This window comes from Polistes fuscatus, unplaced genomic scaffold (assembly GCF_010416935.1).
Source record: "Polistes fuscatus isolate 324 unplaced genomic scaffold, CU_Pfus_HIC Scaffold1, whole genome shotgun sequence".
Classification (NCBI taxonomy): domain Eukaryota; kingdom Metazoa; phylum Arthropoda; class Insecta; order Hymenoptera; family Vespidae; genus Polistes; species Polistes fuscatus.
This window is the reverse complement of record NW_025112997.1, coordinates 13,049,296-13,061,738: the sequence shown is the minus strand read 5'-3', so window position 1 is coordinate 13,061,738 and position 12,443 is coordinate 13,049,296. Positions and strand designations below refer to the sequence as shown.

The 12,443-nt window shown below is 29.8% G+C and overlaps 3 protein-coding genes across 7 annotated transcripts; 2 read left to right on the top strand and 1 right to left on the bottom strand.

Annotated features, from left to right (window-relative positions):
- The first annotated feature begins 380 nt into the window (after positions 1 to 380).
- On the top strand, positions 381 to 2,669 carry LOC122519619 (hsp70-binding protein 1-like). 4 transcript variants are annotated; one of them, XM_043639223.1, is made up of 6 exons: positions 381 to 464; positions 966 to 1,020; positions 1,155 to 1,377; positions 1,456 to 1,858; positions 1,940 to 2,177; positions 2,306 to 2,669. In XM_043639223.1, exons 2-6 carry the CDS (start codon positions 977 to 979, stop codon positions 2,511 to 2,513), a joined length of 1,116 nt encoding a protein of 371 aa, XP_043495158.1. In that variant the 5' UTR covers positions 381 to 464; positions 966 to 976; the 3' UTR covers positions 2,514 to 2,669. The 4 variants fall into 4 exon arrangements, with proteins under 4 accessions (XP_043495158.1, XP_043495139.1, XP_043495152.1 ...); XM_043639204.1 differs by lacking the exon at positions 381 to 464 and adding an exon at positions 519 to 610; XM_043639217.1 differs by lacking the exon at positions 381 to 464 and adding an exon at positions 520 to 610 and having other exon boundaries at positions 974 to 1,020.
- A 676-nt stretch (positions 2,670 to 3,345) lies between these two features.
- On the top strand, positions 3,346 to 5,287 carry LOC122519650 (peroxisomal biogenesis factor 19). 2 transcript variants are annotated; one of them, XM_043639257.1, is made up of 5 exons: positions 3,346 to 3,558; positions 4,208 to 4,393; positions 4,458 to 4,621; positions 4,692 to 4,922; positions 5,019 to 5,161. In XM_043639257.1, exons 1-5 carry the CDS (start codon positions 3,495 to 3,497, stop codon positions 5,070 to 5,072), a joined length of 699 nt encoding a protein of 232 aa, XP_043495192.1. In that variant the 5' UTR covers positions 3,346 to 3,494; the 3' UTR covers positions 5,073 to 5,161. The 2 variants fall into 2 exon arrangements, with proteins under 2 accessions (XP_043495192.1, XP_043495184.1); XM_043639249.1 differs by having other exon boundaries at positions 3,377 to 3,558; positions 5,003 to 5,287.
- A 16-nt stretch (positions 5,288 to 5,303) lies between these two features.
- Positions 5,304 to 7,433, bottom strand: LOC122519595 (phosphoglycerate kinase-like). Its single transcript, XM_043639167.1, is given in 6 exon segments — positions 5,304 to 5,720; positions 5,799 to 6,018; positions 6,104 to 6,442; positions 6,523 to 6,773; positions 6,776 to 6,870; positions 7,184 to 7,433. Coding segments are annotated over 6 exon segments (1,245 nt in total). The 5' UTR covers positions 7,246 to 7,433; the 3' UTR covers positions 5,304 to 5,442.
- Positions 7,434 to 12,443: the final 5,010 nt, after the last annotated feature.

Genomic DNA, 12,443 nt, shown 5'->3' with positions numbered 1-12,443 from the left:
AAATCTGTCGTAAAATCGTATATTTAAGTTTTCTTTTTTCACCCCTAGTGTCGCTAATATTCCTTTTGTATTGCTCTGAATATAGTAACGTACCGATTATTACTATTACTATTTACTATTAATATTACTATTTACTCATTTTTTTACGATTATTAAAAACAATTATTTATTTAATTTCAATTATTTATACTTAAACAACCTAAATGATTACCGTTATAGTTTCGTATTATTTCTATTTCAAACTGCCACCTCTTATTCCCCTTCCATTTTGGTACAAATAGAACACGGATACCTTCTTATTTTTATATCCCATTTGTATACATGGAGTTCATGCTCCTTGTGTAGTCTCCATGGAATTGTTATAGAAGGGCCATGTTATACAGAGATTACTTGTATTATAATCCCTATTAACATGAAAGAGATATAATTACACATAAGTTTGTAACCAATGCTATAGGCACATGGTGAGGATATTGCTGTTTTCCTATTGCGCTTTTAGTTCATATTTTGTCCATATCTGTCGCTGAAGTCATACACGCTTCGAGTGAAAGATGGTGAACAGAATGTAGAACACGTAACAGTTTGGAAATATTTCAAAGCATATTAATGTGTACGTAAATTTATGCTTTCGGAATCTATCTCTTAAAAGCGTTTATAGAGACATCTGATAGTAAAATTTCGATTTACTTGTACAGCTGAGTTGAATAAACTTGCTGTTAAGATTTAATATTTAAGTAGAAACTGATAAAAAGTTATAGATCATGGAGTAAATTAATAGTAGATTTTTCGAGAATGTTTGGTAATTTTACTTACACGACAATAAACGAATCCTTTTTGTACGAACGTATATATTATTCGGTTATTAAGTGTTTCCGTTGTACGAAATAGCAGGAAAACGGATATCTATCATTTTATATTTATACGTAATGTACTTCTATTATTATATAGTTAAGAAATTAGTGTAGATTTTCAGTTCATGGGTGCTTCATATACAAGAAAAACTAATACGAAAATGAATAGGTATGTTTAATATATATATTTTATTTAACTCTAAAAATTTGATTACTAATAATTTGGATTGAGTACATTTATATGGTATCCATAAATAACTATAAATGTCATTACATATAGCAATTAATGTGTCTTTATTTTAGACCTACTTCAAATTCAGACAAAATAAGTGGAGATAGCCATCCTAGCAGTAGTGCGAGGCCCTTGTCTATAGAAGGGCCACGTACTTCAAATAATCCAGCACAGCCAGTGCAAGAGCAACCAAAACAACCTAATGATCTTCAAGGTCTTCTGCGATTTGCAGTTGAAGCATCACAAGCAGGAGGTGCGACATATGAGCCTCAATTTCAACCTCTGGATGAAGAAGTATGAATTTAATTGGATAATTATAGATTATTATATTGTAGATGTTAGTTATTGTGATGTTTTGTTTATGTTTTACAGAAGAAAAAGTTCTTAAGTGAAGCTTTATCTTCATTAACTGTAAATGTTATAGAAGAATTACAAAAAGCTATTAAAATATTATCAAATGTTGCGGATCTCCGGCCTGATGGTAATTCCTCTGAATATGATGCAGCTCTTGAGCGAATTGCAGATTTTGTTGATAGTATTGACGTTGCCAATGATTTTTACAAAATTGGTGGCTTTTCAATATTTGGCCCGTGTCTTAATTCTTCTCACAGTAGCATCAGGTGGAGAACAGCAGATATAATTGCAGAGTTGACACAAAATAATCCATTTTGTCAACAAAGAATTTTAGAATGCGGATTATTTCCAATATTATTAGAAATGGTAGATAAGGATCCTTCAGAAGCTGCAAGAATCAAATCTTTATATGCTATATCATGTATGTACAGAGAATTTATTTAATAATTATACATATTTAAATTCATTACTAAAAAATATTATTAATATTTATGTTATATAGGTATAGTAAGAGGACAACCAATGTCTTTACAATACATGGACAAAAACGATGGTTATTCTGTTCTTTTAAGAGCTATGCAAAGTTCGGTGAAAAAGTTACAGATTAAATCTGCCTTTTTACTCTCATCACTTTGTAACAAAGATAATTCAGATAATTTAAAAATTACTTTAGTTAATATGGGATTAATTGAACAAACAGCTGGATTACTTGGATCAAATGATATTTCTCCAGAAATAAGGTAATAGATAATTATAATAAATATAATGACAAAAATATACATATATTTGAATACATTTTTAGTTAAATTAATATATTTGTGTTTAAAATAAGTTTTTGTGTAAATATAATAATTATTCTATTTTTCAGAGAACAATTATTAAATATTCTTACCGGTTTAACAAATAATACGTTTTTACCAGCATTACGAGAATGTCGCAAACCAAAACTCTGTTTGAAATTAATACTTGAACAATGTTTAAAAGAATTAACATCAGAAGATAAAGAAGAAATAGATATGTGTAATCAATTATTAGACAAAATATTTTCCGACAGTGATATTGTTGAAGAAAGATAAAAATAATATATTTCTAATTGTATTACTTCAAATTATGATTGTAAAAAGCAATTTAATAACAAGGATAACAATAACAATGTCCCTAGAGTAATACCATTTTAATGCTTCAGTTTGTTTTATTCTAATTTATTAAATATAAGCAAAAATGATAAACTATTAAATATCCTATACATTTCTACCATAACTTTTTTTATTTAAATTCTTTTACTTATATTTAAGACGACGCGTGTATGAGTTTCACAACTATATTTTTTAAATATTTATCTTTAACATCAAGTTGTGCTAATTTATTCTTGAATCATCTCGAATAATGCCGCTTTTATATATATATATATATATGAACATGCGTCGTTAGCATAATTAAATGCGCAGTGGTGTATATATATATATATATCCTGCAGTTAAGCAAATACATATGCCCTCTGGAAAAAGTTCCCTCTCCAAGCAACCAAAATTTCTCTTCACGTAGTTTATATTTTCCCTGCAATTCTATTATCCATGAAAATATCAATATGTTTAATAATTTTTATACGTTACAGCAAAAAAGTGAAAAACCAATGAAATCTTTAATACAAATAATAAGCCAATAGCAGCAGTTTTCTCATCGTATGATTAGATTGTAAATTATGAAATTGAAAATGATTTAATTTTAAGAAAAATGCTTTCCCTTTACACACACACACACACGTGCATTAAATTGGTTCTTATTTTATAATAATTATATGTAACAGATATTTACTTTACAATTACTTATTTTTAACAGATCATTTTCCTTTCTTATCCATTTGTATTTTTTATCATCAAATAATAATAACTTTTGTATCAAGAAATAAGGATGATTGACAAAAATGGAAACTACCGTATGGAAAGGGTACCCCCTCCCTCCCTCTACTGGCGGTATACATGACTAAGTTGGTATACACATAGGTTCTTTTTAAATCACATAAAATTTAAGTATTACGTTTGATTACGAACAAAATAATGTCTGACGACAAAAAATCAGAAGAACAAGTAGAAGATTCGGAGTTAAATGATTTATTAGACAGTAAGTAAATCTTGTTATTTTAATCATAAATATATATGTCATATAACATTCGGTGTGCTAACCTTTAGACAGTCATATTCATGAAATGTCACCTATGATCCTTTTAACTTTTATATAATATTTTAAAAAATACCATTATTATAAACATGTAAGAGACTTAAAAAGTAAAATTAAATAATTAAAATAATATTTTATATAAAAATTTAATCGAATATATATATTTCTTTGTGATTATGTAACATTTACATATTTATTATTTTTCAATAGCATTTGTAAAAAGTAATAAAAAAAAATAAATAATTAATAATAAATTAAATAATTAATCTAATATATTAATAAATATTTATGTTAAATTTAAGTCGAAATAATTTGACATCATAGAGAAGCATTAGTTTATATTGTTAATATACATTAAAATATGTGTTACTTGTTAAGATGATATAACAATATGAAGAGTGCTGTAACTAATAAAAACCTAAGTTTAGGAGGAAACATAAAAACAGAATTAGTGTGCCTAAAGTGTTACTTGATATAATTTGTAAATCCAAGTTTACTTATGAGCTGTAATAAGCTAACAGGCTGTAAATAATTAAATATCTATTTATCAATCTATTTAATTTGACATCAAATATTCATTTATATTTTTTAGGTGCTTTGGAGGATTTTAATAAAAGTTCTACGTTAGAAGCAAAGGATGATGATGGTGTTGATACGGCATCCAAATCTGTGTTATCAAATAAGACAGAAGACGCAGCATCTAAAGATGCTGATAATTTGTTGATAGATTTTATTAATCAAATTTCTAATGAGTTTTCAGATAATTTAATCCAAAATGGTAACTATATATATATATGTATACATATTCAGAAAAAAGTGTTATTTTTTGATTCTTTAAATAGCATCAGAAGCAGAATTAGGAGCTTCATTTCAGAAAATGACTCAGATGGTTGTTAATGCCAATGCTGGTGGAGAAACCACGGATAGTGAACCTATCAGTGCTGATTTCCAATCATCTATTACACAAGCTTTAAAAGATTTATCCGTTACAGCTGAAAATTTGCAGGTAAAAAAAAATCCTTAAAAAATGATTATAACTATTCAATGACATGAAATTAAAGTTAACGATACTTCAGTGTCAACCAGATCTTGCCTATATGTTTGGGAAAATGAATTTAGAAGAAGGCGCAGGTGATATATTACCATTTATGCAGGGCATGATGCAATCCCTTTTATCTAAAGAAATATTATATCCATCATTAAAAGAACTAGTAGATAAATATCCTGAATGGTTGGAACAAAAAAAAGCAACATTGCCTTCGGCTGATTTACAAAGATATACTAAACAATTAGAACTAATGGAAAAGGTTTGTTTCTTTTATAATTAGAAATATATAACATTAGAAAGAAAAAGTGATAATTAATTTTGAAATGTATACTATTTAAGATTTGTAATGAATTAGAAAAAGAACAGGATACTGATACAGACGAAGCTAAAAGAAGACGTTTCGAAGTAATATTGTCTCTTATGCAAGATATGCAAACTTATGGCCACCCTCCTGAAGAACTTATTGGAGAACATCCAGCTCTTTTCCAGTTCGACTCTGAGGGTAATCCTATTATTCAAACATTACCTCCTGGAGTAGAAACTCCACAAGATTGTTGTATTATGTAAATACGATTACGTTGTAGATTTTTCTATATAAATGAATATACCCATTTTATCGATAAACACGAAAATATTTAAATTTACATTATATAAGATGTAATTCTATTTGTCTAATATTACATACTTTATTACGCAATATGTACTTTTAACTGGAACTAAAATATATATATATTTATATATATATATATATATATTCGTGTCTTTTTGGCAGTTATACTTTAAGATGGAGAGAGTGCAGCTACACCAGGCAAAACTTTTCCTTCGAGTAGTTCTAAACTTGCACCACCACCTGTGCTCACATGACTCACTTTATCTTCAGTTTTCCATTTAGCAGCACAAGTTGCAGTGTCACCGCCACCTATAATAGTAATCGTACCACGACTAGTAGCTTCTACAACATTATCCATTAAACTTTTTGTGCCTTTACTGAAATTTTCAAATTCAAACACTCCAGCTGGTCCATTCCATACTATTACTTTTGACCTTTTAATTGGTTCTACAAAATAAATAATACATATTTAGGATTTATTATAATTATACATTCTTACAGATTGTAATAATTAAATTTACTAGCCTGCAAATAACTCTCTAGACTTTGGTCCAACATCCAAACCCATCCAGCCATCAGGTATACCACCTTCTATTGTAGCTTCACCTACAGCAGCATTTTCTGCGAATTTATCTGCTGTTACAAAGTCCACTGGCAAGTGAATTTGAATATTATTTTTTTTTGCTTTTTCCAATAAATCATTTACAATTTTTGAACCCTCTTCATCAAACAAAGAATTACCAATCTATGAGCAATATAAATAATTCATTAAATTTAATATTAATTCATTAAATTTTATCAACAAAGAAGTTATATTAAATAATCCTTACTTTCATATTCTTAGAAATTTTTAAAAATGTATAAGCCATTCCTCCACCTATAATCATTTCATTAACTTTGTCTAGGAGGTTATTAATTAATTGGATTTTATCCGCAATTTTTGCTCCACCTAAAATAGCTAAGAATGGACGTTTCGGATTATCTAAAGCTTTCGCAAAGTATTCCAATTCTTTCTTGAGAAGGAAACCGCTAGCTCTAATATCAAATCCATCTCCCATCATCGAACTATGAGCACGATGGGCAGTTCCGAAAGCATCATTAATATAAACATCTCCTAGTTTTCTTAAAGATGCCCTAAACTTTGTAACGCTATCTTTGTCAGCTTTAACCTATGAATAAAGATCATCTAAATATAATGAACAAAACAATTAAGATATTATATCTTCATCATTGAAAAATAAATATGTACTTTATTTCCATCAGGACCAACTCCCTTTCCTTCTTCTTCAATATAGAATCTTAAATTTTCTAACAAAATAATTGTTCCAGGTGCAGGATTAGCGCAAGCTGCTTCTACATCAGGACCGACACAATCATTCAAAAATTGTACATCTTTTCCCAGAAGTGTTTTCAATTCATCCGCAACAGGTTTTAATGTATATTTCTCATCCTTTTTACCATCTGGTCGCCCCAAATGGGACATCAAAACAATCGATTTGCTTTCTTATCAAGTGCATACTTAATCGAATCTAAAGCAGCTACGATTCTTTGATTGTTTGTTATTTTTCCTTCTTTAAGTGGTACGTTGAAATCTACTCTATAAAATATTGAATAATAAAATGATTTTTCTTCTATAGACATTAATATTAATGTTATATTAATGTCCGTAATAAATGTATGTGTATGTAGTAAGTAAATACATTAAATAATTTAAGTTAAATAAACAGAATCGGAGGTTATCTATCATACATACTATCAGTCATCTGTCATTTTTTTAATCTTTTAGAAAAGAAAAATACTATAATCTAAGAATATATATATCATATATTTTATAAGCGAGTACATTTATATAATTTAACATACTGTTCATATATGTAATCATAAAAATATAATAAGATTGTAATATATACCGCATAAGAACCCTTTTGTCGGTGAGATCCACTTTATCTATGCTGAGTTTGTTTAATGCCATTTTTGTAATAGTTAAGCCTTTTTTTCCCCTTTCACTTTTAGTTATCTTCAAATTTAGATCACTTTTGGATGGTATTAGATAGAAATAATACACAACGGTCCCTTCGAATACTGTTGAGTGTCTTGAATAATGACTGATTCGTTCACCAAAGTCAAAGAAAGGTCGCCGAACGTAGCGACATCCTGTAAGTTCTCGAATCGCACGCATATCGTATTATACTTGAAACAATCTCTCAATACCACAATCTTTCTATTATTCTGCAATTATTAAATAAAAGTTAATTATATATCCATATTTATTTTAAAATATAAATAATAGAAAAATATTTTCAAGTAATTCAATTGGATATTTCATTCAATAAATAATACGTTTATTTAGTTTACATAAGACGAGAGCGGTAATTCAGTTTGAAGCAAGTTGCATATTTGAGTACTTTTCATTTTTAATTAATCATTGAGTTTTATTAAAATAGGCTTGATTTAAAAGAAAATGAAGAAATCTTGTGTGATATATAATACACGAACTATGACGATATTACCCATGTGGATTCTTTTCAATTGCAACATTGATCCACCTGAAAGTCATCCAACTGAACCAGATCAATTAATTACGATATCGAATTAGAAAAGAAATCGATTGATGTTATGATCATTTATATTAATATTTAACTTTTAATAACCATAAATTTAAATAATAATAATAATATCTTTTATGTAGCTGTTTTGTCCATACATTATCTCAATTATTATATCCTATGACCATTTTTACATATGATTATAAACTGTTTATAAAAAAGTGGTGAATTTAAATCTTATATTTATTAACAATTCTGTATACGGTGTATTTACATTACTGTGTCATACCCGCAATGTCTCTGCAATGCTAACCGCACCGATTTTACTGCAGACGACACTTAACGAGAAATAAATACTTTTCTAATAGATTTATTTTCAAAAATTTTTCGTTGATATACGTAAAAGAAAATTTAGTGATAAAAGCATCACGAAAGAAATAATAATAGAACAAATAATATTTATACAGTTTTAAGATACATTTTCGAATCTTTACATACTTATGTAGGACATGCTCTGATAAAAATATCTAACGGGTTGAATGACTTCGTGCGTTAAATCTATCATTTGACCTTCAATTTATTGCAATTGAAATAATAAATAAAATTAAATTTGATCACATGAAAAGGATCGAATATGTCTTTTATATACTTTATAGAAAAGTAATAAGATCATGGTCACAGTATTCAAACACACGATTTAGAATAAATTATGTTCTCTTGATTTACGATTTGTAATTGTATTAACACATTCTCAGTTAGAAAAATCATACTTGTTGGAAGTTTAATGATATGTTATAAACATGTGCAACGATTTGCAGGAATTTTCTTTTAAAATTACAGCAATGCAGTTGTGGAAAGCTATGTTTCCGAGGAAATATCAAATCGACGTCTGGTATCCTGGTATTCCGTTTGACCGCGGCTATTCTTGATCCTGGCCCAGTGGCACAGTCTACACCTTCGTTTGTCTTCAAAATCGAAATTTAAACGTGCAGTATTTCTTTTTAATGTCACAGAAAAAGAAAAAAAATCATCCAAGTAACATCTTTACCCTTTTCTATTTTACATTTTCTGTTCTAATTGATTTCCATATAATAATAGTGTAACATTTTTATATGACGGTAATGATTCTATTTAAATGAATCTTACTTTTCAGTTACTCAGAACGAACGAACTATTTTTTCTAAGATATTGAACTAAATTAAAGTAGGTTAATCCATCAACACCAATGAGAAAAGTATCTTGCTAAAAATATTCTCTTCAATAAGACGTATGCATAATTTTTGTACGTTACTTAGACCGCTGTTAGCCAAGAAATAAAGATAGACAATCTTACAATATCTACGGAAGCAAAATATGCTTATTTTTGGATTTGTATATAGCTGTTATTGATGTAAAAGACAAAGGTTAATATATGAAATTTGAACACTGGACAATCTAGGGAAATTTACTGGTTGACGATTTATTGATCGTGTCTCGAAAACAGAATATGGCTCGTTCAACCATTTCGATTACTTCTTGAGAACTCAGTCACGCAATATTGTCACCCTACCGTAGGTATTTGTTCTTTAGAAAATAGATCATTTTCAGATCTGTGAAACTATGCGTCATGCTATCGATGCATGTCAATGAACCGTCTCTCTTTCTTTACTATAAAGCTCCGTTGATCGACTGCCAAATCGAATGTCAATGGTCGAAGTAGTTCTCATAAATGAGAGGAGAAAGAATTCCCTCTCTTTCACCATTTCATTTAATAGCAAACGTTGATTGTGAATGGTGATTTTTCTCCCATCTACTGGATGGTCATCTGACCCTTCCTATACCAAGCATTGAGACCTCTCGGATTGCTGATGCTGAAGATCTTAAAACAAATAAACTACGAAGACCAAGCTCTAACTTCAACCAAAATAACTCAACTTTTCTGAACGCGGAGGCGGCTCGCTTATAATGTTCCAAGGTATACGTTCTTAAGAAGTATACTTAAGAATACGTTTAAAGGTGCATATTGCAATTTCTATTGAATACCGTCCAAAGAGACTACGTTGATTCGTGATGGCGACGACAGGACGTCATAGAAAAGATTTTGACAAGCTTTCGTATTTGGCATCAAGAATTATCAGGTATCATACATCATGAGGAGATCATGCTTGGGTATAAAAGTATAACTATGTGAATTCACATTTACAAATCTATTAAGTAACATGTGTTAAAAGTGAAAAATAGTACATGAAATTTATCACACTCATTATAAATATATATAATAAATAATAATAGTAGTATAAATAATTTAAGGAAGTTAACGAAATGTTTCTGATAATTTCCAACGGATCATTTCACCTGTTTCACCACTAATATTTCGGTCTGCCTGAGTCCATTATCGTACGGTCGTTTTTGAACGCATAATTATATCCGCATTAATGGTGCCAAAACGAAGGCAAAAGTCGATGGTACGGAATGCATTTCTCGACTAAGGCAAACGAGTACAACACTCTACGAATCGAGAATCGTGATGCTGTCTTTGCCATGTTACACTTGTTTTGATCGTTCGAAACTTCACATTATGAAGTGATTTATTAAGTAGGAAAGAAAGTGAAATTAATAGATGACATAATAAATATATACAGTAGGAAAAAATCGATATAGGATAATCCATATAAGTACTTATATACCAACGGTGGGCAAACTACAGTTTTTTAAAACTACCTCGTACCGTTCCCGAGATAATATTAGCTCTCACTGTCATTTTTCTTAAAATTTGATATTAATAATCCATAATAGTATAGCATGTATCAATATTAGAATATTTTATATATAAACGGGTTATTCATATTACCTTTTCAACCATCCATATCCTTATCCAAACTCCAAAAATGTATTATACGTGGCTCTTATTATCGAAGAAGTTACTTATCTCTGCTAAATGAAATGGATTGTTCAAAATCTATCGGAGATTTGGTTTATCGAAGATGTTGATTGTTCATTTCTGCAGGAGGATTTGTTGTTTTTAAAGTTTTACGGAAAGACGATGCGATATACTGGGGAAGTAAGGAAGAATGGGAGGTAGGAGCAAGAGGAAGGGGTTGGAAGAAAAGGAATCGCGAGGACGGTGTCGGTCCAATGCCAGTGAAACTCGCCTCGACGAGCTGGGTTTGGCTCGGTCTCTCGAAGTCAAGTGCCGAGCGCCGAGTACTAACGAGTGCCGGGAACGAAGTTCTGTCTGCTAGAGGAGGCACCTACTTCGTTAACGCTTTTAAAATCGTGAAATCGGTGCGTTCATCGTTCCGTGCGAATACAGCACGAAAGACCATTCATTCCATCTTTCTTTCATTTCGTTGATCATAAAACACGTTTCTATCGCAGTTCTCAATCACCTCTTAACGTCGAGTAATCGTTCTTTCAACGTATCTTCATTGGTCCATTCCTTTTGGATCTCATCGACGAATCCTAATTCAACCAAAGACTACTACTACTATTCTACTTTTTGGTCACTGCACTCAGAAACTATGAAGTGGTACGTGTTTTCACGATACATGATTTTTTCTTTTTCTTGTTTTTAGTTTTACTGTAAATTTTTTCTAAGGATCGATTACACAAGAAATACCATTCATTTTTTCGATCATATTTTTCAAACTTTTCTCCTAAAGCGTAATCAAATAAATAAGTTTCTTATCGTGTCAGTAGGAAAAATTGAAGATAATTTTATGTAATCTTATTATATATATAATGAGAAGATACTTCGATATAATGAATCAAAAGAAAAATATTATATACTTATATTGGTACTTCTTTATTTAGCAGTATCTTACTTGTAAAACAATTTAAACTTAAGACCATGTTATTCTGTGGCACGTGCGGAGTTTATTCTTTTCATAGATCACACGATAAAATGATGACGTAATTATTAGACAAATCGATGCGGTTATGAATTCTCGATAAATATTATACTTTATAGTAGATCACTATAAACTTGTAATATGTAGATGGTAATAAGCGACGAGGTGAACACCTACGATTTTCAATAATTATATACACTTTTATTCGTCCTCGTATTCGAGGAAAATTATTTAATATTGAAATCTGATATCTCGCTGACGCGATACCGTATGAATTCGATTGAAAGATTAATCGCGACGATTGGATTTTAGTCGTAACATTTTATATCGATTAATATCGAAAGTTTTTCTTTGTGTTTCATACGTGTAGAATCAGTCCATCGAACTGTTTATTTGAACTAAATAATTATAGAGTCATGTATATAATTCGGGGAGTCAATTGTGCAGCAAGCGAAGAGTAATCGTAGTTATTTATGCTCTTTGGGTACTCTAAAATAAAAAAACTTAAAGAAAAATCTTTCGAAAAAGTGCTGTGTCGGAGAGAACGATGTTGCCTGCTGTATCACACACACCGAGTGGGGCCGTTTAAAAATAGACGTTTAAACTTAAATTATGCCCTCTGGTGAAGGGAACCAGTAGAATGGCGGTCAAAATTTCATAGTCTTACAGTAAGTTCCTTCGATTTTCTTTCATTTGTCGAATTGCGTAACAAAATCAACGTTCTTATTATACACCCTTTTAATTTTTTTTTTATTCGTCGATATCATATTTAGAATGTGATTTTAGATTGCATC

Coding starts and splice junctions, on each gene's coding strand:
- LOC122519619 (XM_043639204.1), top strand. Junction 1,021..1,154: donor ACTAATACGAAAATGAATAG/GTATGTTTAATA, acceptor TCTTTATTTTAG/ACCTACTTCAAATTCAGACA. Junction 2,178..2,305: donor GATATTTCTCCAGAAATAAG/GTAATAGATAAT, acceptor TCTATTTTTCAG/AGAACAATTATTAAATATTC.
- LOC122519650 (XM_043639249.1), top strand. CDS start 3,495: ATGTCTGACGACAAAAAATCAGAAGAACAAGTAGAAGATTCGGAGTTA. Junction 4,394..4,457: donor AGATAATTTAATCCAAAATG/GTAACTATATAT, acceptor TTCTTTAAATAG/CATCAGAAGCAGAATTAGGA. Junction 4,622..4,691: donor TTACAGCTGAAAATTTGCAG/GTAAAAAAAAAT, acceptor ACGATACTTCAG/TGTCAACCAGATCTTGCCTA.